Below are 26,443 nucleotides of genomic sequence, written 5' to 3'. Positions count from 1 at the left end.
AGCTTCTCATCTGCACTGAGCTCACTCTGAAAAGTGCTTTATTGTGGGCTGGGGAGCACACAGATGGCAGCACTCTATTTATCTCCAGGCTGTCACATCACTAGTTGTTCTCAAAATGGGGTGCCTTCACAGGCTGGTGTTCACTGGGGCCTGTGGCTTTAAAAAGCCCTTTCCCGAATAGGATTTGATACAATGAAGAGAAAAGAAACAGCATCTGCTCTTACAATGATGGCTCAGAGGCATTAGTGCTTTTCTCATGCACATGTCGACACATGAGCACAGCAGCCTGTGGATATTGTGTTCTCAGTTTGATCTCCCTTGCCTTGAATTTGTGGGTAGGGTTGGAAACAGAGTGCCGTCCCCTTTTGCACTTTATCTGTCTCTCCCTGAATGCCCATCAGCACCCAGTAACTCTCAGGTTCTCTAGCTGATCAGAGTGACCCCAAGATACGTTAAAAAGTCTCTTTTCCCAGCCCAGAGGTCGAAGAAGGAGTCAGAACTCTTCAGTTCTCATTCTCAAGGTTCTCAAGTTCTTATTCTCAATTTATAAAATTCTTTCTCCTGCCCTGCCAAGGTCCGCTCAGCAAGACAGTCAGAGGCACTCTGCCTGCCTCTGGGGCAGTGTTACCTTTTTATACTAAAAACTACATCTACAATATTTACAATTACTTTCCCATACCTATCATCTATGTTAGACAGTGGGCTTCTACTCTAAACCAATCTAAAAGTGCCAACATCACAGCAGAAGATGGAGGCCAAGAAGAAGAAGGAGGAAGGCTGGACATGCCCAGATTCCTCCATCTTGCCTCCTGAACCCCCATTCTAAAAACCCTAAAAAAATCTATTTTTCACCCTGTGATAAATTCACTATTATTCTACTTAAACTGTCGTGGCTTGTAATTCTTCATATAAAGGTTGGTAATTGTGTTTTTCCAAGGGCTAAATCAAAAGCACAGGGGTCTTGGGCTCTGTGCCAAGGTCTCTGACCCCCCTGGGCAGGGGCTCGAGCCCTCCAGGGCAGCCAGAAGAATTTCCTGGGCTCCCACAAGTAACTTCTGCAGAAGAGTTAAAACCGGCATGTTTGGGGTTAAAACTGGGCACAAACTTAGCTTCCCATCGAGCCTATAAAACCTAAGTTCCTTAAACTGACAAGAACTGCTACTCCCAGAAAGCAGGGAAGGAAGGAGAAGGAAGGAGTTTATAACTCAACACTCAAGCAATCAGAGAGATTTTATCTTTTGGCCTTTTCAGATATTGCATTACCAGAAGAGCTCCTGAGTGGTCATGGTCCCCTTGCTGCCCACCCACCGCTCTGAGTGACTAAACAGCCTGCAGCACTGACTGATCTTTTCCTTGGAAAGACATTTTGATTCCACAGGCACTGAGATGCAGACTGATGAGTAATTGCTTTATTTTTCCTAAAGCTGGGAAAAAACAGGGCTGGATTTTTTTCACATTTTCACAGAATCTGGGGAGAAGGTTTAACAAAACTCTGAATCTGGTCTCATCTTTTATATCATTGGTGAACAGTGGTAAGCAACTATGCCCAGGCAAGTTTTTCCAAATTTCTGTAGAGCCACTCAGAGGGTAGGTGGAGGCAGATGCACTGAAGCATCAGGCTTTAGCCTGGGTCACACCTGTCACAGTGTTATTGGGAAAACCAAGCACCAATTTACCAGGGTGGAGTTGGGAAATGGGAGGTTTGGGATTGCAGTTACATGGCTGTCGTGTTGCATAAAGGAGACTGTCCTGTCACATAACCTTTCCAGGGCTTCACTTCGGTCTCTCTCCTTCTGCACTGGCACTGGGGGGGTGTGTCAGCCTGGGACAGCCTGAGCCTGCTTCCCTTTCAGAGTGCTGCTCTTAGGGAGCTACTTTCAGGATTTGACCAAAGTGAACTTTATGCCACATCCCCAAAAGCTTTATAGAAAGTCTGAGTTCCCAAAGCCTGTTAGGATTTTTGTACTTCCTTCTAACTCTTATCCTGGACATCTTATCTGTCATTTAATAAAGAAACAGCAAGATATGAAAGAAGCACCTGGCGATTGTGACAGGCAGTGGTGAAAGCCTGTGTGGCCCTTTCCTGAGGAGTCTGCACAGGCTTGAAAACAGTGCCATCTTTACTGTGTGCAAGTAACCCATGGTGTGAAACTGAGTTGTTTTTTTTCTAGTGCTGTATTATCTCTGGGAGATAGAAAACCCCTTACATAGTACCTTCCCTGAATTATGCCTTATCTCTCTTGTGTGTCTCCTCAGGGCAAGATGCCACAGACACCTCCCTTTGCAGCCATGTTTGACAGCAGCAGCTACAACAGGAACCTGTATCAGACTAAAGAAGACAACTGTGGAGGGCTCTATTACCATGACAACAATCTCCTGTCGGGGTCTCTGGAAGCTCTGATCCAGCACCTGGTACCCAATGTGGATTACTATCCCGATGTAAGTTAACTGTGTGGCCAGGCCTGATGTGTCTCCTAAAGGGAAACATGTGCTGCAAGAGCAGATTGTCACATCCATGGCTGAGGAAGGGGTTCAGGTGGCTGACCAGCAGTGGTAACATGTGCTTTACCTGAGTGCATCCTGCAATAACTCACCCAGCCTAGGAAGTCCAAAGCTTTATTACTCCCGTTGTAAGGTGAGCAACCCTGGTGACTCATTTATAAAGCACACACCTAGACTGGCTTATTGCCTGATGGACTGTGTGTACCATTGACCCTCAAAAATGCTGCCAGGCAAGCTGAAGAGAAAGGCATGACCACCATTGTGACAGAATGAAAGTATTTATTGCAAAACCAAGTGGTTTTAGTGCATATTTCCCATTGTTCATCTGAGGTCAACGTGTACTTGCAATAAGCAACCAAAATGTTGAACTAGTACCACACTATTTAGAATCAGTAGAGGCTGGATGTGACAACAGGAGGTTTGTCAGCTGAGAATTTTTGACCTGTGCGGGCACATCCACGCATTGAAACACTTTCTGTAATTCTTAGAAAAGGTGATAAAAAAGAATGGTGTCAAAAGGTGGCAGGAAAGGGCAGCTGGGGAGAACTGGTGGATGATGAAACTGCAGCTTTACTTGTAAACATGCTTCTGCTGAAGACATAACTCTGCTTATATTCAGCTTCTGTTATTGTCAGAGATCTGTTCATGTTTCCAAGACAGGATCTTTTTTAACTTGGGTCAGAATTAACAGCAGCACATTACCTAAGCTAGCGCTTAATGCTTAGTAAACTTCAAATATGTAGCAATTTAGATACTGGTTGGTCAAACAGGATGATTTATTCCAAGTTTCTAGAGCAAGAACGTTGTAGAGTCTTTGTAGAGTGGGTGCCATGGATACTTAACTACTGGGAAAGTGGAAAGTGGAATGGATATTCTGAATATCCATCTCACAATGGGTTTGAATCATGACTCATGGGAAATCAAAGCAAAATAAGAAGCCTCTTCTTGTAACCTCAGAATCAGTTACTGATTTTTATTCTGTAAAAATAAGCTGTGTAGTTGCCTCTGCTTTCACCCAGGAGATAAAGGTTTACTGTAGAGCAAGAGAAGATGAGTTGAAATTTTGTTCTCAGTAATTTCAGGTAACAAGCTTGCAATAAGGCTGTGTGCAATAGGAGAGCTAAACCACCTTTGCCCTGCCTTGTTTTTGTTTAATCTTTCATAACTTGGCTCGAGCACAACTTATAATACTGGTTCTGGACCAAATGATAAGCATTAAATTAAATGCTTACCTCTGTAGTAATTGCTTTTGGCACAGCCACATGTAGAGTTTTCTTCTGCAGATAGTAAAGTACAAAGAGCAGATTTTTCAGGAAGGCATTTCAAGAAAATATAAAAATCCTGGTAATTTATGCTTTTCTCTGTCTTCCTCTTGCTCACAGAGGACGTACATCTTCACCTTCCTGCTCAGCTCCCGCCTCTTCATGCACCCGTACGAGCTCATGGCCAAGGTCTGCCACCTGTGCACTGAGCAGCAGAGGCTCAGTGAGCCTGGCCTGGACAAGGTGAGATCCCACACTCTCAGGGACTTCCCAGGCCCTGCCCAAACCAAAATGCTCCCATTCAAGAGGGCCCTCAGTGGGATAGGACAGACTGAAAACCTGACACAAGCAATTAGAATTTGACCCTTTATTCAGTGAGATTCATGGGGAATTTCCATACTGCTCAGCCTGTCCTCCATGAGGGCTGCTGCTTCTACTGCATTGTTTGTTTTACCAAGAGAATCTGTGAAACAGGGTCCTGAACAGACCAAAATCTGCCCTCTGAAAGTCCAAGGCAGAGGTTTTGTTGACCCCCGTCCTTACTTCACCGAGAATCAAAAATCATTTTGTGGTCACTATGCCCAAGGCAGCCTCTGACCACCACATCTCCTCACCAGCCCTTCTCTGTCTGTACACAGGTTTCTCCCTATAAGGTGCAGTGCATGCATAGGTTGTGGAACAACTGCAATCTGCCACTTTCTTTGTTGAGGGTTAGTCATAACTTAGGGAAACACTAATCAATGCCTTGCACTGAAGCACTCCTGCTAATGAGGGGAGTCATTTCCACCCACCTGAGGCCTAATTTCCAGTCAGCTAAACCAATGGAGTCTCTTTATTGGCTTCCATGGCCATTGGCTCTGGCCTATAATCTAATGCTGAATGAAGTTAAGATTAAAATGTACCTGACATTCATACCCTTATGCTCCACAGTATCCTGCAGAGCAGAATTCTGTTTCCTTTAAGCTGGATATTTCCTGCATTGGTGTTACATGTAACATTCTTCACTACTGTTTCCAAATAGAACTGGACCCAGAAAATTGCACCAAAAATCCTACAGTTGTTGACTGAGTGGACAGAGACTTTTCCTTACGATTTCCGAGATGAAAGAATGATGAGGAACTTAAAGGAGCTGGCACAAAGAATAGCCAGTGGGGATGAGGTAAGTTGTCTGCACACAAAGTTACTTGATAAAAAGGCATTGCTATTACTGCTTGATATTGCTGTTAATAACATGGTGTGGCTCTGGGTGCTTAGGAAAACTTATTACCAAGGTGCTGGTAGGCAAAAAGTTCTGTCTGGTACCTAAGCCTAGGATGAAACCACACAGCATAAGCAGATCTTCTCCAAAGCATGGGCAAGGTTCTCTCCACCTCTAAGCCCATAACATAATCCCATTTTGTGCAGACAGGCACAATTTGGTAGGTTAGTATTTATCATTTTACTTGGGAGAAGCTAGCTAGGACAATAGCTGAGCAATCCCTATCAGTGTTGATCATTTCTTGAGTAAGGTGTGTTGGAATTGGGCCTTTGACCTATAGGTCAATGGAAAAGTTAGAGCAGGTTTGGGGAGAAATTTCCAAAAGAGGAATGGACCAGGAAGAATTGTCTTGAGCTTAAAGTATCAACTCAGAGAAGTCTCCTATTCCTTCCTGTGGATGGAGCACACAAGGAAATCTCAAAATCCCACTTTTCAGATGGAAGTTCCACATGAGTATTATGAAATATTTTGACACTTAACTGATGCTTGTCTTTTAAGTACTGAAATAAACTCGGCCAAAAGCCAAGAGTTATATTTACTTAGTGGAAGGGAAATTAACAAGGTTTCAGTCAGTAAATCCTGTGTAGCTGGCATAATACTGCGATTGCAAAAGACACTGGAGTGGCATTTGGAAGAACTATAAACACAAGTAGCAATTGCTAAATGGCATTGTGCTTCCAGTGTTCCTCAGGGACCAGTGTTCCTTATATAAGCTTTTAAGTAATGGTGTGGATGAGGCAGCAAACAACACTTTAACAGGCATGGAGGTAAGCTGGCCTCAGAGAAGCTGAGAGTGCTGCCAAAGGCCTGGAAGGGCCTTGAGAGGCTGTACACAAGCATGGAAAAGAACAAACCTAAACTGAACTTGGAAGCTGAAATACATTTTGATGTTGTCAAAGTGGGGAGGGACAGAAGATGGGACAAAAGAGTGAGATGTGGTATGAAATACAAATGAAAAAGAGACACAATTTGATGTGCAAGCTGAAAGTTGCAAGGTAGCTCCAGGGAGCTCTGGGCTGGGAAGGGGCAAGAGGTGTGCCCTCACTCCAGGGGTGCCAGGTTGCTTTGTTTCTAGATACTCTTCATAGCAAGGTAGGAAATTGAATTCAGTTCCAGGCAAAGTAGTTGCGATTGAGGGCTCACACCCACTTGAGAAATACTCACTGGCACAAAGAAAAAGAGCTGCTTAGCCTGGAGGAAGTTGAGTTGGTGCATGGAAGAATGAAATGAGAAGAGGGAAGGGTTGTCTGCAATGAAGTTTCTGGCACTACAGACAGTTTATTTAAACAGTGAAATCGTCTACTGCAGGGAAAGGCAGATGTACAAAGCTGCTAGAAACCGTGCAAAGGGAGCAATCTTACTGAGAGAACTATAAATCCTTTCTAGCGGTAGCTTTGAGGGTTTTTTGACTTTGATGTTTCCTTTAAAAAGACAAAGTTAAACCAAGCACTGCAATAAATTGACTTGTTTTATTGTGAACTGCTTGGAACAGTAAATGGCAATTTCCTTGACCTTGCCTTTCTACAGATCACTTGGATTTTTGTGAGTCATTACCTTAAGTCATTACAAAAGAAGCAGTTTCCTACTCCTGTTCACTACAGTTCTACTTATAGCTTCTTATTTCACTTCCTGAATTATTGTACTCCAGTTCTTTTAAGAGCTGGTAGTAAAAGTACAACCAAAACCTCTCACCACAGTAACATGTTGCTCCTTTAAAACAACTTATTTGGAAAAATCTTTGGAGAAAAGGAAATTCATCAGAATAAAGGAAATATTGCTGCCTTGGACTGATCATACTATAGTGTGCAGACAATAGTTTTTGGATGATCCTTTTTGAAGCCAGTTACGTTTTGGTTTAATGGCTTTAGGATGATATGAGGAATCTGGAAAAGTAACCCCTTTGGTTACACAGATCTATCTACTTAAGAGTTGAGTTCTGCTCCTACTTTAAATTGCCCCTCCTGGTAACTTAAATCACTGCATGGAAAGGCCTGCAAAGGCAAAGGAAGAGAGAGATGGTTTTATTATCTTCTCCTTTTCCTCAGATTCACTGCAAGTTTGAGCTCTGACTTTGGTGAACCTGGTCATGATTTGCTGCAGAGAGAAGCAGGCCCTTTGTTTATCACTGAATGGCCACATGGTTTTTTCTGTGGTTTTAAGCAGAAGATGGAGTATTTTCATTTCTTGTATTTCCTCCAGTGGTGGTTGGTACTTTTCAGGGAGTGGATTGAACACATCTTTTCTTTGAGCTGACTGGGTCAATATTGAGCCTGTGAGACAATCACTGCTTAAACCCTCAGCTGGATTCCTTTTAGTCTGATGAGATGCTAATATTACAAATTCACATAATAGAGCTTATCTTGACAATAGGTATCAGCATCCATCTGTTGTGGTGTTGTGCAGACTTAGGGCTGTATTCTCACATTTTGGAAGTGTTCTCTGACAGTTTGACGTTTAACAGGTGTACAGGAAGAGCGTGCAGCAGCTCCTCCAGACCCTGCTCCGGAAGCTGGCCGCGGTGACCCAGTACGAGGAGGTGCTGGCCAAAATCGATGCCACCACATCCACAGATCGCCTCACACTCCTGAAAACCAAGCCCCAGTCCGTGCAGAGGGACATAATCACAGTCTGCAATGATCCCTATGTGTTAGCTCAGCAGCTGACACACATAGAGCTCGTGAGTTGTTACACTCCCGGGGATGACTTCGTCCCTCCCCTCTTTTTGAAGTGCAGGTTGACAGGGGATATGACCTGGCTGCTTCTGTGCTTTGTTTAGGAGAGACTCAATTATATTGGACCAGAAGAATTTATCCAGGCGTTTGTGCAAAAGGATCCTTTGAATAATGACAAGGTAATGGGAGCAGATCTGGAGCAGCTCTGAAATGCATCATTTGCCATCAGGTGCACCATGAGCTGGAAGTGAGGTCCAGCAATAAATGAGGACCTGAGGACCAGTAGAAAACAACCTTTAGTTAAATATTTTCTTAATGTTTTTTTTTCTTTCTGGAGTACAACTCCTGAAGCTCGAGAACTCAACCAACAAATTGACTTAAATGAACACATTTCCTGGGTTTTCTGACTTAAGCTAAGGGAGAACTTAATCTGTGAATGTTTTCCCCAGGCCATTTATGTGGCCAACAGCTGGAAGAAGCTGAGTTTAACTTTGCCTTCTGCATTACTCATTTTCAAGATCTGTTCTTCCTTTTTAGTAAAGTGAACTCTTTGCAGCCAAGTGGCACATGGGGGAATTTGCAGGTAGAGCAAATAGACATAACAAAAAGACCACAGAGGGCTCTAGGTCTATGTGAGATAGAGGGCAAATATGCAGTGTTTTTAACCAGCCACAATGGAGTTGTCATCTGTTTGAGTGCTGTTTTCAAAATGACTTAATTTTTTTATGTTTTTCAAGATGACTTAATCTCTGTAAATAAACTGTGACAGAGTCAGTCCATTAAAACTTGAATTATCCTTAAACTGACAAACAGAATAGAATGATGCAAGTTTACAATTTGATGTTCAGTCAGATGGTCTCTATAATTGTTTTTTCAGATAGAGATCACTGAAACTGCTGTCTATCCCTTTTTAGGGAGCCCTGAGATGTGGTGTGGGAATGATTGCAAGGTGATACAGCATAGCACTGCTCAGGAAAGGGATAATCCCATCAAAATGGGATGGGAAATTATTATTGAGCTGATCTCCCAAAGTCAGAATGCAGTATGTCCATTTATCATCAACAGCCAAACATAATGTGCCTGACATCTGTTTTCCTGCTGCACTTGCAGAGGGTCTAATGTTTTATCTACTCTATCAGAGGGACAGAAGTAAGGACTGAAACAGTGTGCATATTCAAGGGAGCTTTATACAGATATTTATCCCTGATTGTTTGCATAAGTCTGTCTGAGGTCCTTAAAGCATCCCAGTAGGACTTAAAGTATTCCATGTGCCTGCTGGAGTGTTTTAGTGGGCCAGCAGCTCAGAAGGAAGTTACACATGCTTGAATATTACCACTGCTGCTTTCCCTCTAAGGTTTTTTGTCACTTTGGCTAATTTGAGTTATTCCTGGTTACTTGACAATGTTTGGGAATGGAAAGGCAGAAAGCCAAAAGGTCTCCCAGGGAAAAGATAAAAATGGTGCTAAAAGTTGCTATTTTATTTCTGTCTGTAGAGCTGCTACGGAGACCGAAAGAAGACTCGGAATCTTGAAGCCTATGTGGAGTGGTTTAACAGGCTCAGTTACTTGGTTGCAACAGAAATCTGTATGGTGAGCAAGGACTCTTTGTGCTGAAAGGTTTTGTTTAGTTATCCAAAACTGTGAAGCCTTTTTTAGTTTGGTGCCTTTTGGACTTTCCATTCACTTGGTTCTGTAATTGTTGACATTTTGATGCAGTCAGAGCAAGTCTGAAGAGGAAATAAGAGCAGTGTTTTTAGCATTATACTGGTGCCTCAGCCTTGTTCGTGTGGCAGTGATGATTTATTCTGGGTTAGCCCTTCTTGGTACGTGAGTGCGTCTGGCCTGCTGTTCTCTTCTCTGGAAGGCCCTTGTGAATTGAGGCACATTCTCTCCTCTGGCTGACCCTCTGCTCTGCTCTGCTGCTCTTCATATCCTTCTTCTTGGCAGAGTCTCTTTGCCTGTTATCCTTGCTCTCTGCCTGCCAGGGATCTGGTTTGTCCTTGCCATCCTGAATGCTTTTGAACACAATAGTGTAACTTCTTCTACACGTAAAGGATAGTGTGAAGCTGTGCTACATATGGAAAAGACTTTTAACAGGGGTCTTATTTCCTTGGGGATGTGTCCAAGTGCTGTTTCCTGCTGAGCATAACCCTACAAATGCATCTCTTGCAGCCTGTGAAGAAGAAGCACAGAGCAAGAGTGATAGAATATTTCATTGATGTGGCACGGGAATGTTTTAACATTGGCAACTTCAACTCCTTAATGGCTATTATTTGTAAGTATATGTACTGAGATATTATTTTATCCCTGTTTACATCTGGATAAAGGAAGCAGAGCGCTTCTCACAGAAGACTACTGCTGAGCTTGGTCAGCAGCATGAAGTTACTCAACGCTGTTGTAGTGCTATGTGTGTAATATAAAGTTGGTATAAACCAAAGTTTTCTTTGCAACTCTTCAGAGACCTCAACCCCCACTGTTTTAAACCAACTTCAGTGCTAAATTGGAATAGTAACTTTCCCTCTAATATGGAGAATTGAAACGTCTTCCATCATTTCTGTCACATCCTAGTAGTTTAAAAATTCCACACCTCTCTATATCTGGTAGGAAAATACTGGGAATATTTTTTTCATTTGAAATATGAAAACTTCATAGTTAGGCATAGTTTTCAATGAATTATGTAAGAGATGGTGTTCAGAACACTCATTTGAACTTTCCTGTTGTATATACATGTTTTATCAAATCCACATTAAATGTCATAGCACCTTTTTGGAGCTTTCATTCTGTAAGAGATGAAGATTTTGTTTCCAAGGTTATTTTGGAATTTGAAGGAAACAATGACTGATTTCTTGAGTAGCTCCATTGAAAATACTTGTTATTGGTAATATATTCTTTGCTTTATAAATACTTACTGGTCCAAGCTACCTGAAAGATTTTTTCTTCTAAATACTCCAAAAATCTCTTTCTTTTATATCAAGCTGGCATGAACATGAGTCCAGTGTCTCGATTAAAGAAAACCTGGGCAAAAGTGAAGACAGCCAAATTTGATATTCTTGAGGTAAGTTTGACTAATATTTGGACAGGAGGCTGTTAATACCATGTTACTTTTAACTGCTCAAAAATGTGATTTGGCTTCATTATGACATTTAATTTAGTTTATTTGTGCTCTTAATGGATATTGTCCAGCTGACCTTTGTCAAAGATCATGCAGGTGCAGCACTATACGAGTTTGTGATTTATCCAAGAGAATGTATTAGATCCCTTGTTGTGCTGAATGGACATTTTTTAAAATAAGGTTCTCTTCTCATCAAACAAATAGAGCGATACCACAGTCCTCTACAAAGCTGCATTTGTGGGGCTGTTCAAAAGATCTTTTCCTATTTAAGAGTTGCTCAGTTGAAAAAGGATTGTATGTACCTCATTATTTGCATCTTTTCATGCCTTGCAGCATCAGATGGACCCTTCCAGCAATTTTTACAATTACCGAACTGCTCTGCGTGGAGCGACTCAGAGGTCCCTGACAGCTCACAGCAACAGGGAGAAGGTGTGTTTGCAAATGAATTGGCAGTGGGCAAAAGGGAAATGTGCTTGTTAAGTTGCATAGTAAACCTTATTCCTGGAATTCTCATTCTCAGCGACTCTGCCCCTGGTGGGCTTATTTATAAAAAGCTGCCAGATCAGTTTGATGCTGGCTGAAAGTCCAAACATTAAATGATCACTTTGATTAAAGTGAAAGAAGTACATTGCCCTCAGCTCCTTTCTGTTTGACAGACACCTCTATCTCACAAACCCATACCACAAACAGAAAGGCTAAGGACTGACATGAGGTTGCTAGTAATTTGTTCTTAAAGCTGCTGCTTGTGCTAAACTTCCAGTAATTCATGGCTTAAGGTGGAAAGGCTTTAAAACTTATTCATAAAAGGTATTCTAAACCTCAAATCTAGACAGAGCTGTGGCGTTCCCTTCCTGTGTATAGTCTTTAGATGCAGAATCTCAGTGGTAGTTCTTGTGGAAAGGAAGCAAATAGCTTCCCAGCTGCTCCCCACTTGGAAGCAGTTGCTCATCAACTCCTTATGATATTAGGACTTCATGTTGTGTTGAATAAACATGGTCTTAGAGTTCATGGAATAAACTACCAGGCAGATGAAGTAAATCCACCTGCAGTCTGCTGATCTATACTGTTGTTAAACATGCAATGTGTTTCTGAGTCCTCAGGATCTGTTCACATATCATTCAAAGTACCAGAAGTCTAAATGTAAGAGGCTTACTTCTTTTCAGAGAAAAGTCAGTTTTAAGACTTCAAAGAAAGAACTTAGAGATATTGAAATATGGTGCAGTGAAGTGTTCCACGGAAATAATAAGTGGTATTTGTTTTATCCCCAGTTGTAACAAGAATGTGTAGCTGTGAAAACTTCCATAGGATGAAAATTAAAAGAGAACCATTTTAAGAAAGTAAAATTCTCCAGCATTCTCCAAAGAAAATACTTTGTTCATTTGGCATGAAATGCTTAATTTTAAGCCAATCAGTACCAAGGCTCCATGACTTGCATGATTTCAGGGAATTGTAGGTCAAGCCATTTGTGCTGCTACCCCAGCATTCCCTGCCGTGCTTCAATGTGCCTCTCCCCTTTGTTTACCAAGCAAGTCCTGTCAAGAGCTACACTATGAGATATCCTGCAGGAATTACATGCAAGTAGGTCCCTCTGACCATTTATCATCTGGAATCTGCAAGGAAGAAGGAAAAAATGAAAACAAGAAGGACATGACATAGAAATGGAGGACTTCATGGAGAGACTTGTATTTTAAAATGTAGTGAATGCACAGCTTTTTGTAAAGATCTACAATCCTTAGTCCTTGTGTATTGTGCTTACCTTTTGTATCACCTGACTTCCTTTAATTTTTCTCTGTAGACCATTGTGTCTTGATTCAGGACCAGACTGACAATAATGCTGCTCTCTCCCTAGATCGTGATACCTTTCTTCAGCCTCTTGATCAAAGATATTTACTTCCTCAATGAGGGTTGTGCCAATCGCCTTCCCAATGGCCACGTCAATTTTGAGGTAAGGGGAGCACTGAGTGGGGTTTTAGTGCAGGCTCAGCCCCTTTAACAGAAAACTAAAGCAGATCACTCTCCAATTTCCTCTGGGTTCTGGGAGAGCAAACATAGACTGGAATTTGAGTATATCTGTTACTTCTCAAGGGAGCTGGGAGGTAGTCAGAAAAAAGCAGTTTTATCAAAGATGGAGTGTTTATAGAAACTTTCAATATTCCCAGTTTTTTTAGTGGGGGGAAGAAAAGTCAGAACTTCTTCCCCGTACTCAGATTCGTCTCATCATTTCAATTCATGGTTATTTCAATTCACAGGTTTTTTATAGTTAATGACAAAATGTTTAAATGTGGTATTTTCAGAGTCCCCCATCGAAGGGAGGAAATGATGAATCTGACTCCATGTTCTTAGAAGGCTAATTTGATATTATATTATATTATATTATATTATATTATATTATATTATATTATATTATATTATATTATATAAAAAAATACTACACTAAACTATATTAAAGAATAGAAAGGATACTTATAGAAGGCTAAAAGATAATAATGAAAAGCTCTTGACTCCTTCCAGAGTCTCGAAACAGCCTGACTGTGATTGGTCATTAAGTCAAAACAATTCACATGAAACCAGTGAAACAACCACCTGTTGGCAAACAATCTCAAAACCTCATTCCAAAGCAGCAAAACACAGGAGAAGCAAATCAGATATTTATTGTTTTCATTTTTCTCTGAGGCTTCTCAGCTTCCCAGGAGAAGAATCCTGGGCAAAGAGATTTTTCCAGAAAATATGATGGTGACATTCAAATTAGTATTTTAGGGCTTTATCTTTTGATTCCTCACATAAAAAGCAAATTCTTCCTTTATCAAGATATATAGGCAGCATTTTCATGCGAGTCCCAGATTTTCTCTGAAGAAATATGTGATAGAGCAGCAGTGAGGGAGTTTTGACTCTCTTGTCTTCCAGTAGTTTCTCTGCCTCTGATTTCATGCTTGTTACCTGACACGGGGAGTTACCCAATGATTTATTTCCTGGTACTTTCAGTTTTCAAGAAGGCTGGGTCATCCACACAAAAGTACAGTACATTTCAGTTGTAGTCATAGGCCTGAATTAGCCTAAAGGATCTAAAACTAGGCTGTACAATGCCCTTTTGCTCAAGGAATCCACCTGCACTTGTGGCATGTTAAACTTTAATTGAAAGAGCTTATCAAATAATGGCATCAGCACACTACATGGGGAGTGTTTATTTTTGGCATACATTTCCAGCAAGAAAATAGAGCATTTCATATTTGCTAACTGACAGGAAACATCTGGATTTTGAAATGTCAGTATTAAGCATCTGATGTGAAAATCACTATGTATTTAATTGCAAAACAAAAAGCATAAGCATCAATGAAGTTACAGTTTGGGCATAAGGAGTGGTACCAGCTCCTTGAAAGAAAAAAATTAAGTGTACTTCATGATCTACTATATTTGTATTCACAACAGCAATTTTAACAAGGTGAAGGAGTGGGAAGTTACCATAGATTGAAACAGGAACACACAAGTTAGAAGCTGAGATGTTGAGTCAGATCGTGTTCAATTGTATCTTAAAAGCCAAGGACAATCGAAGCCTTGGTCTCCAAACCAAGATCTCTCTCTTTTTAAAAAAATATTCAGGGTAAGCAGTGCTGTTCAATGTATAGCAACCTCTTCTGCTTTGTATTCTCACAGAAGTTCTGGGAATTGGCAAAACAGGTCAGTGAATTTATGACATGGAAGCAAGTGGAGTGTCCTTTTGAAAGGGATTGGAAGATTCTGCAGTACTTGCTCTCTGTCCCAGTCTTCAGTGATGATGGTAAGGAGCTCTGGGCTTCTGCAGGGATGGTGTCACTGGCTACTGCTTAAACTCTTTCTGTGTTAATTTGTGGCTTCCTCACAGTAAGGAGAGACTGTCCTGAGGACATCTCTGTCTGGCAAGTGAAAAATGTTCCTCCCTTACAAATGACAGAGAAGATAAGATTTTTCTTTTATGTGCACATGAGGATCAACATTGGTTCTGAAATAGAATGAACTAATGTGATGTGGTCCCTGTAATTGTCACATGAAATGTATTTATGTGGACTTTCAGGATACTGTGCACTAAAGGGTGCTGCTTAAGGAGGAAAATAGGGACTTCACTGGCTGCTTACAAAGCACCATGTCCCTGGGCTCAGTTTATTTTCTCTTGAGTGCTTTCTTCTCTTCGTGCTTTTGAGTTTCCACTGGTTGGTTTTTTCCCCCCTCAGGGTAGTCTTTGTTCTCATGCACAGTTTGTTAGCATTGTCTGGGTGCAGTTATAAGCAATGCTATACTTCCTAATGGGATTCTGAAGCCCTAAACTGAGGGATGGATAATACATGCCTGCTTCATTTAACCCAGACTGCTTTGCAGGGAGAACAAATTTTAAAATGCCAGTAGGCCTAACATAATGTATTTGCTTCTGATTGCAGCACTTTACTTGGCTTCCTATGAAAGTGAAGGTCCTGAGAACCACATTGAAAAGGACAGATGGAAGACACTAAGGTTTGTGTCAGAGGTTACCCAGATCAATAAATAAATAGAATGGGATACAGAGCAAGCATCAAGCAGTTAAAACCAAATGGAGTGTTACATGTTTCAACAGATGGGGTACAGCATGGTTGTAAATGCCCCCCCCCCCACCTTCCAATCTCCTAGACTCTTGGAAAAAATAGAACAATCAGTCTTAAACCCTCTCAGTCCTTCTTTCCCTTAGGAAATGGAAATTAGAATAAGTAATTTTACATTTTAATTCCTTGTGTTACATAGTCATGAAAGAAAGTGCTTTCTAAACTCCAAGAAATCCCTACTTCCTCACAAGTACTATACAGAGCACTCTGGATGCCACTGATGTTTTCACAGCTTCTGCATCCCTTTCTGCACCAGCCTTTCAGACAGGGCTGAGGTTTGCCTAAAGATCACTCTGGGGCAAATGTATTAATGAAGCCATTTAACAATTTAGAGTTCAGGCTGGGGAAAAATATTCAGCAAAGTCATATTTTTGGTGTTTCTTCTATTAGAATGCAGCCTCAGCAGCTCTTTGATTTTACTAATTGTGGAAGGATATATGAACCATTGAGGCTGGGGATGTAACAATTCCATCTGATTTATTCCACTCATTTTGAGGAGGAGACAAGAAGAGAGTTACTCACATCAGGGCACAGACATTCCACAGGGTGACAAGGTGAAAACCTGTAGCAACTGGAATCTCAGTTTCACAGCTTCCTTATCACAGTCACTCTGTCTGAGAAGATTTACATTGTTCTAATGGTTGCTTTACCCATTTGCATTTCCCTTTGCCTTTCAGGTCAGCGCTTCTGGGCAGAGTCTAGAGCACACCCCGTCTGCTGTTGCTGTGTTACATGGATTGCCAAGGGCCATGGCTTGGTTTACTTTTCTGTGCACTGAGTGGCACTCAGAATGATGAAAGATGTGCAGTCAGTTGCAATATTGTGGCAGCAAAGATGAAAGAAGTTAATTCAAGAACAAACAGGCAGCTTCTCCCATCTGACAGATGAGATAAAATCACAGCCCACTCATCTGGCATTCAGGCTGAAGTATTGATTGAGAATCCTTTGAAGATCTCAGATGCTGCCTATGAATCATTTCACACCTGGATGTGAATATTCTTTCCTTTCCTTTTGCTGCAGCTTGCTGCTACAAGGACTCTGCAGAGCTGCTGGAAGGACTCACAGGAGGCTACAGAGGGGAAATATTCACAATTCCTTTCAGTGAAACCCAAGTCTACATTGAAGAGCTCTCATTCCTAATAAGCTGAATATATCCCAAAAGTTTGGGATTGCTAAGAAGGGAAAGGACTGGACACAAAAATTGGCTGCTGAGGAGAATTTCTCCCAACCACTGTAATGGTGGCTGGGTTTTTTGTCTTTTTCCAATGTGTTTTTGAGTTGGCTGCTGGCAGGCAAACTCATTATTATTTTAAGTTATTTTAAAAAATATAAAGTTAATAAAAATCTAAGCTGTGGTAGAAAATGCACCTGCTATAAAAAGGTAGTAGCTATGTAGCTCTACAACTTCTAGGGAGGCTTTTTCTTTTGTTCACTTCTTTACAACTAACCACTACATGCTACAGACACACTTATTTTTACTGTGAGGTTTTCTTACTCTTGATTTTCCATACTTGATCTTCTTCTTATATTAGGTTGAACAAGCTGACTTTTCTAGAATAGTCATTGAGAAACTGGCATAAAAACTGTTGAAATATGAGAGTATGTTTTTATTAAGTAATTTTTATAACTGCTTTTTTTGAAAGGGTAAAAGTGGAGAACACAATCTACTTTGACTGAAACAGCAAGATGCTGAAAAGAAAAAAAGTCTTCTTCTCCACTCAGCTATGAACAAAACAGTCTTCCTGTGTGTTTGCTTTAGGGATTATGTTTATGACTGTGAAGTAGTTCACTGTGTTACACACCTAATAAGTTTCTAGTAGCTCTGAATACTTAGTCACTCTATCTATCCTAGAAGGAACCTGATTGAAAAAGAAATACAAAACTAAGCTGTAGCTGTAGATCACCCTGGATGCAAAAATCAATAAGCAAAATACATACTTGGCAAAAAAAATCCTATTTGCAATTATTCTGCTGCTGTTGTTAAAAAAAAAAGGAAAAAAGTAAGAATAAATATATTTATTTGTTGCACTGTATCTCTTGAGTTTTCAGGTGAGGTGATTTTATGTTCTGTCTGTACCTTTTCAGGCATATATTTTTATTTTGAATTCCATAGTAACATGTTGAGGTAGCCTTTGTTAATGGGATTACTGTCCTTAACTACAGCCTGTTTGCTGAAACAAGGTACTGGAAGTCTCTGAGTTATATATTCCATAAGGAATTCCCTTCTCACCCAGAGAAGGTTTCCTCTCCTCCTTTCCCATTCCCTGTTGTTGGGCTAAAGGAGGAAGAAGAGGCCAGCTCTTGGAAAGGAGAAAACTGCTTCTGCTGTGCAAGGCTTGCCTCCCAGCTTTCATCAGGTGAGGTATTTCCCATCCTCCCCTCTACATCCCTCCCCTGTTGTTGAGGCTTATGTCTGGTGCTTGAGAGGGGAGTGCAAATCCCAAACCTCTGGCAAGCCAGAGCTGCTCCTTCAGCCATTATTTAACTCAGTGTTTGATGTTAGAGCCTTGCCATGCTCTGTGCCCTCTGCTCCATCATTTGGTGCAGCCAAACCATGCTGGGCTTTAATTTTGAGCATGCCAGGCTGTGTCAGGCTGTTGAACCACTGGCGTGGAAAGGGCCATTCACACCTGTCTATAGCAAATGGGAGAGAAAAGGACTCATTCTTCCATGGTCGAGCAGCTCCCAAAGGAAACATCACAGACTCTCAGAAATGAGGAGTCACAAGAACTCATTAACTCTACAAGCTGAGTGTTCAGGCAGGACTGAAAATTCCAGCTCAGTGCTGACAGATGCTCAGTGCTTAATGGGGGCAGAGGCAACAACGATGTCTCCTGTAAAAATGGCTCAAACATTACTTATTTCCTTGTGGTGCACTTTCTTCTCATGGTGCAGAGACAAAATCTGCCTCTTACAGACCCATGTGAGCCAGCTTGTTCAAAAGAATCTACAGATGCCTGGCTAAGCCCACAAAAGCAATACCTGTCCTTACCATCCAGCTATTTCCCTGCTCTCCCAATTGGAAAATCTCCATGGTGTCACCATGAAAAGAGCAGTCAGATGAATGTGAAAATGTGCAAGAGCCTATCTGCAGCTGTCATGTCTAAAAGAACAAGTAGGAACCTTTACATCCACGTGGGTATTTTGCATTTGTGTTGTATTTTGTCAGCCTTCCCAGACAGATGTTCTTGACAGAGCTGAAACTGTTACTTGATCTAGCACTAAAACAGGCAAATAGGCCAGCAGGGAAAGCATCATTCATTTTCCAAGACTTCTGCTACTCAAGAGAATATTCTCTGTCATTTTGGGAGACTTTCCTTACTACATAAATAAGAAAAAAAACAAAAATAAAAACACATGGAAAACAACATAAAAAAACCAAAGTCAATTTAAAAAGTCAAAATTGCAGATAAGAAAATAAAAAGATGCCTTAGTCTCAAGCTAAAGTTCTCTTATAAAACTATACTAAAATATAATAGATTTATCAGATTATTATAACTCATAAAACGTATTTGAGCAATCTAACATTCTAACTACAGCTATAAGTAAAAGCACTAGTGCTGAAGCAAACAGATGTTAAAGTAATTATGATCTAATAAGCTTAAAAAAAAAACCAAAAAACTTGCTCCAAAAGTAAAGAAAATCTCTGTTTCTCAGAGACAGATGAGACGAACTTTTATGCTAAAACAGCTTATCCTTAAATTAATACCCCATAAGTTAACATAAACCATATTAAAACGATAAAGCATAAAAAACCTTTCACACTGCAAACAAATTTTCCTTTCCCAAGCAGCTAATTTGCTGACATTAAAACCACAAGAAAACTATTTCTTGTAGAAAAATCTCCATAGCATAACAAGAGACACCTCTCTCCCTAAAAAAACTAAAAAAAACTATTCTAAAACTAGTCAACTAACTAGAAGTCCCAGATTTTTGTCTCTTTAAATTATCAATTTTTAAAAAAGTATAGGAGAAAGAAAAGTGTTCTAAAAGTTTAATTCTTATTATTCTGTCTTTTAAGTCTATTAATAAAGTTTTCTTTATGCCCTTTAAAGTTTTAAACCTGCTTTGCTCTCCTCCTAATTCTAATCTCACAGCAAAAAATAACTAAATAATTCTAATAGGTGCACTGGCATTTAGCCAGCATTAAACCTACTACATTAATTAGTGTGTTAGCCAAAAATCTCAAATTAGCAAACCAAAACCACTACAGGTACACTTACTACATGTGTGTGGTATGCTCCTTTGTGGGCTTCCTGCAGTATTTTTGTTGGAAAAGAAGAATAATCCTTTTGTAGTGCACCAATGTCTGCTTTTTCTCTCAGCTCCTCTGTCTAGTCTTGGTAGCAGATTTTTCCTGCTTAAAGGGAAGGCATGTGCTAAGCTGTCACTTCATACTCCAAGAACTAATAAAGTTCAGTGAGGGTTTGGTGCCAGCAAGGGCATCATTTGATACCCACTGACACTTCATTATCACTACACTGTGCTGCATAAAGTTCTTGTGGAATAGGATTTTTTTCTTTCTCCTTCAGTAGAAAGTTTTAGCTACAGTGTGACCCAAAAGGAGATCTCACTGTAAGCCAATTAAATACAGTGTCCTCCTTCATGGAGATTACTTTTCAGGAAGAAAAATGCAAAAGATATTGTGAATAAAGCAGCTGGTTTTTATCAGCTACTTATGTAGCCAAAGAAGTCTGAGTACCAGTGATTCTGTGGGGCCAGATTACCTGCTCTGTCCTAATGCTTTTCTCCCGTCTTGAGAAGTCCAGAGGTTAGAAGGGGAAATGATTCTTATGTGGACTTCCAGCTGCAGGGCAAAGCAGCATCTGGAGCCAGTGTATTCCAGGAAACAATAAACCAAGCAAAAATTTCTGTTGGTGTTACAGAAGGATCTTCTGCAGGCCCCCAAGTCTGGCATAGTGGTCAAAAGATTAAATAACTTTCCTGGCATTAACAAGTCCTTAGTGTCTGACAACTCACTAGCATTTACATATGAAATGCCTCACTGCTTTTTAAATTAGTTTTTCTTGGGAGAAAGGTATATGTAGGAAGTCAGAAATAATTAGGGCTGGGAGAAAATTATTTCAGAAGGAGTTAGACTTTCCCTTGTCCTTTTCTCCTCCAGACGGTTCAGAGGAGTTGAATTCTGCTTTTCAATTAAAAAAGTTAGAAGAGCAATATGGAGTATTCTATGCAGTATTCTGTTCTATTATTCTATGGAGTAATAGAAAAGAGAGTCTGGTAAGAAATGAATTGGCACCCCTTTCCTGAGGCATATCACATAACTGTAGCCAGCAGTATTGGATAGAGGGAAGGGCAAGCAATAAAAGTTCAAGTTTAAGTTTGTTTGACTTGCATATGTGGAATTTCAGTTTTGCTGCCTAAGAAGCTCCACTCAGAAGTCCCACAGGGATTCTCTCGTAAAGGGAGTCAGAGGTGGGCTGCATCTGCTACCAGGCTTTAGAGAAGATAACATCCAATGCCAGCAAGAGTGACCTTGTAGGATGACAGCAGAAGTTTACAAAAACATCAATCAATTAGTAAGAAAAGTTTAGAAAAATAGCATGTGAAACATGAGGTAAAACAAGTATTGGCTACATCCAATGTATTTCTTCCTACTGTTGTTGCTAAGGTTAACAATCTATTCTGATGCTAACAATGAAGAACATTACTGTTTCTCTTTAATTTCTGTTTGAGCAAACATACAACTCTTTTGGTACTTCTTTCTGTTTGGCAGTTCAGGATCAGGCCTAGAGGAAGCAGCCGGTGATGCTCCTTGATAACCAGCAGAATTGGAATTCAGAGGCTGTTTGCCCCCCATAATAAAGTGCTTACAGCATTACATACTCTCAAGCAACCTCACAGAGAACAGGTCTCATGAAGATCCAATCTGAAGTTGGAGGGTTAAGGAGACCTGATCTGTGAATTTCTGTTTCAACAGGTTTAGTGAGAACCTAAAATTGCAATACGTATTGAGCTGTTTTTCCCAAAACATTAATGAAAATATATTCTGGAGCAATATTCACAGAGTATGTCATTAGCAGATTAAGTTTCAAGAAAAAGGTAAGTGTATGAGAACAGTGCATCACAGTATTAGCTTTCTAACAGATAGAATTTTCCTTTCATCATACAAAATCAAATTCAGATTTACCTCAGATGGTTGCTTTCATGATACAGATTTTCAGGACACAGTACAAGTATTTTGATATGCTATCAGGTGCTTGTTATACTTTAGAAATGGTCATTCACCACCTTTAAAAATGAAGGGGGAATTTATTTAAGTCCATCTATTTGTCTATACAAATTTCATTTCATATAATAGTAGCATACTTGATTGGATTATTTAAATGCTACTTTTCTTCTCAAAGAAGAAAACTCCTTCCTTTTTATTAGCTGCCATGGGAAGTCATAGTTACACAGTGTCTTGTGAAGAGTGCCAGTTGGTACTCTTAGTAGTTAGCTGGTTTTCAGTAAAAAGAAGTGAAGAAGACACTCCTGTTATCCAGCATGACTGAGAGAGCCTTTTCAGTTAAGTATTACATGGTTGGCCTGCTTAAATCCCTTATCTCTCGTCTGCTACTTTGGAATTGAGTTTTAAAAATTGCAGAGGTCCTATTCCAAGTGGGAGGAGGGCAGGGTGGGTGTTTGTCGCTCCCACTCAAAGAGGGGACACTGACATTGCAGGGGCCGCCCGCTGGTCCCTGTGGCTGCTCCTTCAGTGCCCCCCTCTCTCCCTGCAAGCCCTTTCAGTCCATGAACTTTCCTGGTTTCAGCTTCTGCCTTTCAAGATGTGGATGGGAAACTTTATTCTGATGCAGGGTGCCCTCTTGTGAAACAAATGAAACAAATCCAGAGATCCGGGTGAGATGGGATGAGGAAAAATGAATGAAGGGTCCCAAGAAAAAATGTGTTTAGATTGTGACCATATCCAGAAGCCAGCAACTGCTTTATCTCCACACTCTTCAACTTCTGCCAACATGTGGTATGAAGCCAATGAGAATTAAGCATCATAATGAATTTTACTGGGGTATATTTCCTGCACAACCTCACTTCTCTCAGGCTTTTCCCTGGAATAGCTACCTTGTAATTGAAATGAAGCTAAAAGCAAGCAGCGATTCAGGTAGGGCACTGCATCCTGTTTTGAACCACCTGGAAAGCTGGTTTCTTTGGAGTAAAGGAAATGAGACTCAGCACCAATATTATCTTACTTAATGCCCAACTGAAAAATGTTCAGGTATTTTGAGATTGAAATGAAGTAAAATGCAGAATGGAAAAAAAAAAAGCATCGAGAGCATTATCAGAGTTTTTTCCCTGTCATTTTACATCCTCCTGAGTCAAGATTGCATTCACTGAATGTTTCTCTTGGGATTGGCCATGTGTGGTATATGATTCAACGTAAATTTTCTCTTGTAATTCCCTTTTTTCCTCTTAACTGCAGATGGGGACATGCAAACCCCAAAAAGAACTCTAGGTTTTTGTAAAGAAAAAAGCAAAAAGCCTGCCATCATGCACACATTTAATTTTTGGAAACAAATACTCAAGAACTTGGGGAATGAGCCCAATGAGCATATTAAAATTGTTATGAATAAATTTATTCTCCCTCTCTCCCCTTTTTCCCAGGCTTGTCATTGATCAATTGCAAAAAACACTGGTTCTAAGTGCTGTCTCTTACATGTTGATTTCAATCCCATTCTTGCTGCTTCTCTCAGTCCATTCATTTATCAGTTCGATATCACATTGCTTCCACAACATCCTGTAAGCAGACGAGTCATGGAGTTTACAATTAGGAATTTACTTGGTTACAGAACAAATCATATCATGTAGGTAAGCTCATGGCAACAGGCTGGCTCCTGCTTTTCCAGCAGCAAACATTTGAAAGCAAAATGGCCTTAAAACAGTTGTCTGAAGTTGAGGAAATTGCTTGTCTTGGAAACACATTAAGTTTTGAAGAAACACTGAACAGAGATAGAGACAGACCGGAGCCAGAGGTGGGGAGTATCTGCTCATTCTTGAGACCAATCTTTTGTGTCAAGTTACATTTGCCTTGGGCTCTTTGGGCAGAAGAGCTTTGTACACTGAGATTCACCTGATGTCACACCTACAAGCCAGGGTGTTTCACATGTAGATTAAGACACTGGAAAGAACCAGGCACCTCCAGCACTTCATCTCCCCCCAGGTGAAGTGATCTCATTCTTTGCTGTGCTTCCTGGAAAAAGTAAAATTAGGGTTGATCCCACCTTTAGCAGATGGAGTATGGAGTATGGAGGTTGGAGGTTGGAGTATGGAGTTGTCCCTGACCCTACATATTTCTTTCAATTCATAGAATAAATATACATGTCCTAGTGCACAGTATCTCAGTGGGAAAGCTTGAATACCCTTCCAGATGTGTTATACACTGAAGGATCTCTGTTTTAAGTAAGCAGTTCTTCAGCATGTACTAAAACAAAGTGATGTATAGCTTTTTTCCCTTCTTGCACTACAGAGCCAAAGCATACACAAAATGTATCCCAGAAAAAGAGGGGCCAGAGACTGCAGGCAGATGGAGGTGGTCCAGAAAGGACCACACACATTGTCTGGAAATATTCCTGCTTCCAACTGCTCCTGGCTGTCTTAGGGAGGAGTGGGGTGTAATTATCTGGCTGCAGAACTGACTGAAGCCATTCTTTGCCCTGTGGAGCATCTGTGGAGCAGATACTGCCTGGGGAGGTGTCACTTGCACTGCTTGAAGTGACTCCTCTCCTGCTCTGAGCTCACTTGCATTGCAAGAAGTGACTTGCAATCTGTTGGGCACTGACTGCCCTTTCTTCTAAACACCCAGGGCCAGCAGGTCCCTGAGGCTTGACAAGGGGAGAAAATGAGTGAAAAGGTAAAAGGGGAACAAAACTGAACATAAATCCTTGCTGTGTAAGCAGAATTTGTTTTTCTATCACTGGGCCAAAGTGTAAGAAGAAAAGATCCTGCATCCCTCCCTTGTTTGGCTTCCCTTGTTCAGCTGCCATCACCAGCTTGACCACCAGATGTCTGCACCCAACAGAAAACCAAAATGTAGCACTGAGATGAGCAGCTGGGAAAAGAAATGAAAAGACTCAAAAAGTGACCGGGGGGTAAGTGCAAAGGGAGCTGTAAGGGTTTCTTTCCAGACCTAGACACCCCTGAGGCAGGAATGATCCTCAGGCCCTCCTGGTAAGCTTTCATTCCACAGTGCAGGACTATATTCCCACCACCAGTGATGGTGAGCTGAGCTGGATCTCTTTGGAGAGTGCTCAGGAAAAGGGAGTGCTGGGAAGCAGTGCTGTGGCTGTTTAACCTGGCTGCTCAAACTTATCACTTGATGGACAGTCCCAGAGGAGAACTTTTTCAATGTAAGGATGAGACCTAGGTCAAGACCAGAAAAGATTTGCATGCAAAAAGTAACCACAATAGCAGGATGCTTTGAAATGTGATATGTGATAGTTGAACTAGAGAAAACTAAGTGTCTTTTCAAAGTGTGCTAGGTCCCAACTGAATTCTAATACTATCTATTCTTTCATGTAAAGACTGGTTTCTGTTTGAGAATTAAGAAGCAGTGCCATTTCCCTCGTACAGTCCCTTGTCACTGTCATATTTTTTGGAAAAATCCCTTTGCCAGGATTTCTCTCCTGGGAAGCTGAGAAGCCTCAGAGAAAAGGAAAACAGTATTATCCCATTTGCTTCTCCTGTGTTTTGCTGCTTTAGAATGTGGTTGGAGATTGTTTATCCAACATGTGAATTGCTTTTACTTAATGACCAATCATGGTCCAGCTATGTCGGGGCTCTGGAGAGAGTCACGAGTTTTTCATTAGTGTCTTATAAAGCCTTCTGTCTGTATCCTTTCTCTATTCTTTAGTATAGTTTTAGTATAGCATTCTTTAATATAATATATCATAAAATAATAAATTAGCCTTCTAAGAACATGGAGTCAGATTCATCATTTCCTCCCTTTGATGGGGGACCCCGAATGTACCACAGTCCCTCTTTTGTATGCCATAATCTCTGTTATCATATCTGCATAAAGAGGCTGCTCAAGACATCCTAGCAACATTCAACCTGTCAATCAATTGTAAAGAGAGGCAGCAAAATATGGTGAACTTTGCCCAGTGATCATTTTAGCAGGATGAGAAGCTATTTTTCCCACAAGGCTGAAGAGAAGAATTTTTTTTGGCAAATGGGGACAGAAAGAAAAGGATCTCACTTGTTATCTGCTGCCTTCTGAACAGCCGCTGTTGGGATCCCAGCCTCAAGCCAGGACTGCAGCACCACCTCTTGCCAAGGGTGTTGTCCCAAAAATGCTTCCCTCACCCAGTGTGCAAGAGGCCAATTCACAGACTTGAGGTATTTATTTACAGTTCTGTGCAGACAGGGTGCTGGGTGGCAAACTCACAAAGCCAGCATGACAACTACCAAAACCTTTTGCTATTTATACATTTTAGCAAACAAAACATGCTTTCTTTTTTTTTTTTTTCTTGACAGCAGTGGATCTTAGATTATTGATGTCCTTTAGGTTTCAAACAATGTTTTTCTCATTGTTTGATTTTTAATTATGTTACTAGATGAGCCAAAACCACAAGAACAACCCCACACCCACAATAAAAAAAGTTTTTATTTGAGGTGGAAGGGAAGAAGGGATCAACTCCAAACAAAACATTCTTTCTGGAAGTACAGTGGGCAATGAGACTGTGTTGTGTTTCAGGTTGAAGTCCCTCTTCTAGATTACTGATTCAACAGGCTAGTCACAGAATTAAGAGCAAAATTGTTAAAATAAAGACATACTTTCCAAGGCATGAAAGAAGCAGAAGCACTGTTATTTTCTAATCCCTGTTTGATTTCTGCCTAAAAAAAAAAACAAAACCACCAACCACGCAACATTTAGCACCATCAATTTTATTCTGCTACAAAACATGAAAGCAATCTAAATCCCCATGTTTTCAGGCTCCTGCTCCTCAATACTTCCTGGCAATAAATGTCTCATCTATTTCTCTCTAAGACAACAGTACAAATGGAAAGGATTAACAA

General features: G+C 40.7%; 1 protein-coding gene across 1 annotated transcript in view; it reads left to right on the top strand.

Moving 5' to 3' along the window:
- Nucleotides 1-17,445, top strand: part of RASGEF1B (RasGEF domain family member 1B) — a 28,970-nt gene extending 11,525 nt beyond the window's left edge. Inside the window, exons 2-14 of the mRNA XM_054633179.2 lie at nucleotides 2,257-2,439; nucleotides 3,885-4,007; nucleotides 4,786-4,923; nucleotides 7,484-7,699; nucleotides 7,799-7,873; nucleotides 9,188-9,283; nucleotides 9,866-9,968; nucleotides 10,669-10,748; nucleotides 11,139-11,234; nucleotides 12,655-12,750; nucleotides 14,457-14,580; nucleotides 15,215-15,287; nucleotides 16,090-17,445. Coding sequence (XP_054489154.2) covers nucleotides 2,263-2,439; nucleotides 3,885-4,007; nucleotides 4,786-4,923; nucleotides 7,484-7,699; nucleotides 7,799-7,873; nucleotides 9,188-9,283; nucleotides 9,866-9,968; nucleotides 10,669-10,748; nucleotides 11,139-11,234; nucleotides 12,655-12,750; nucleotides 14,457-14,580; nucleotides 15,215-15,287; nucleotides 16,090-16,114 — 1,422 coding nt within the window. The 5' untranslated portion in view covers nucleotides 2,257-2,262 and the 3' untranslated portion in view covers nucleotides 16,115-17,445. The remainder of the gene's footprint in view (nucleotides 1-2,256; nucleotides 2,440-3,884; nucleotides 4,008-4,785; nucleotides 4,924-7,483; nucleotides 7,700-7,798; nucleotides 7,874-9,187; nucleotides 9,284-9,865; nucleotides 9,969-10,668; nucleotides 10,749-11,138; nucleotides 11,235-12,654; nucleotides 12,751-14,456; nucleotides 14,581-15,214; nucleotides 15,288-16,089) is intronic.
- The last annotated feature ends 8,998 nt before the right edge of the window (nucleotides 17,446-26,443 follow it).

The sequence above is a fragment of the Agelaius phoeniceus genome, chromosome 4, assembly GCF_051311805.1.
Source record: "Agelaius phoeniceus isolate bAgePho1 chromosome 4, bAgePho1.hap1, whole genome shotgun sequence".
Taxonomy (NCBI): Eukaryota; Metazoa; Chordata; class Aves; order Passeriformes; family Icteridae; genus Agelaius; species Agelaius phoeniceus.
Note: the sequence above shows the minus strand (reverse complement) of the source record. Positions and strands in the feature narration are given on the sequence as shown.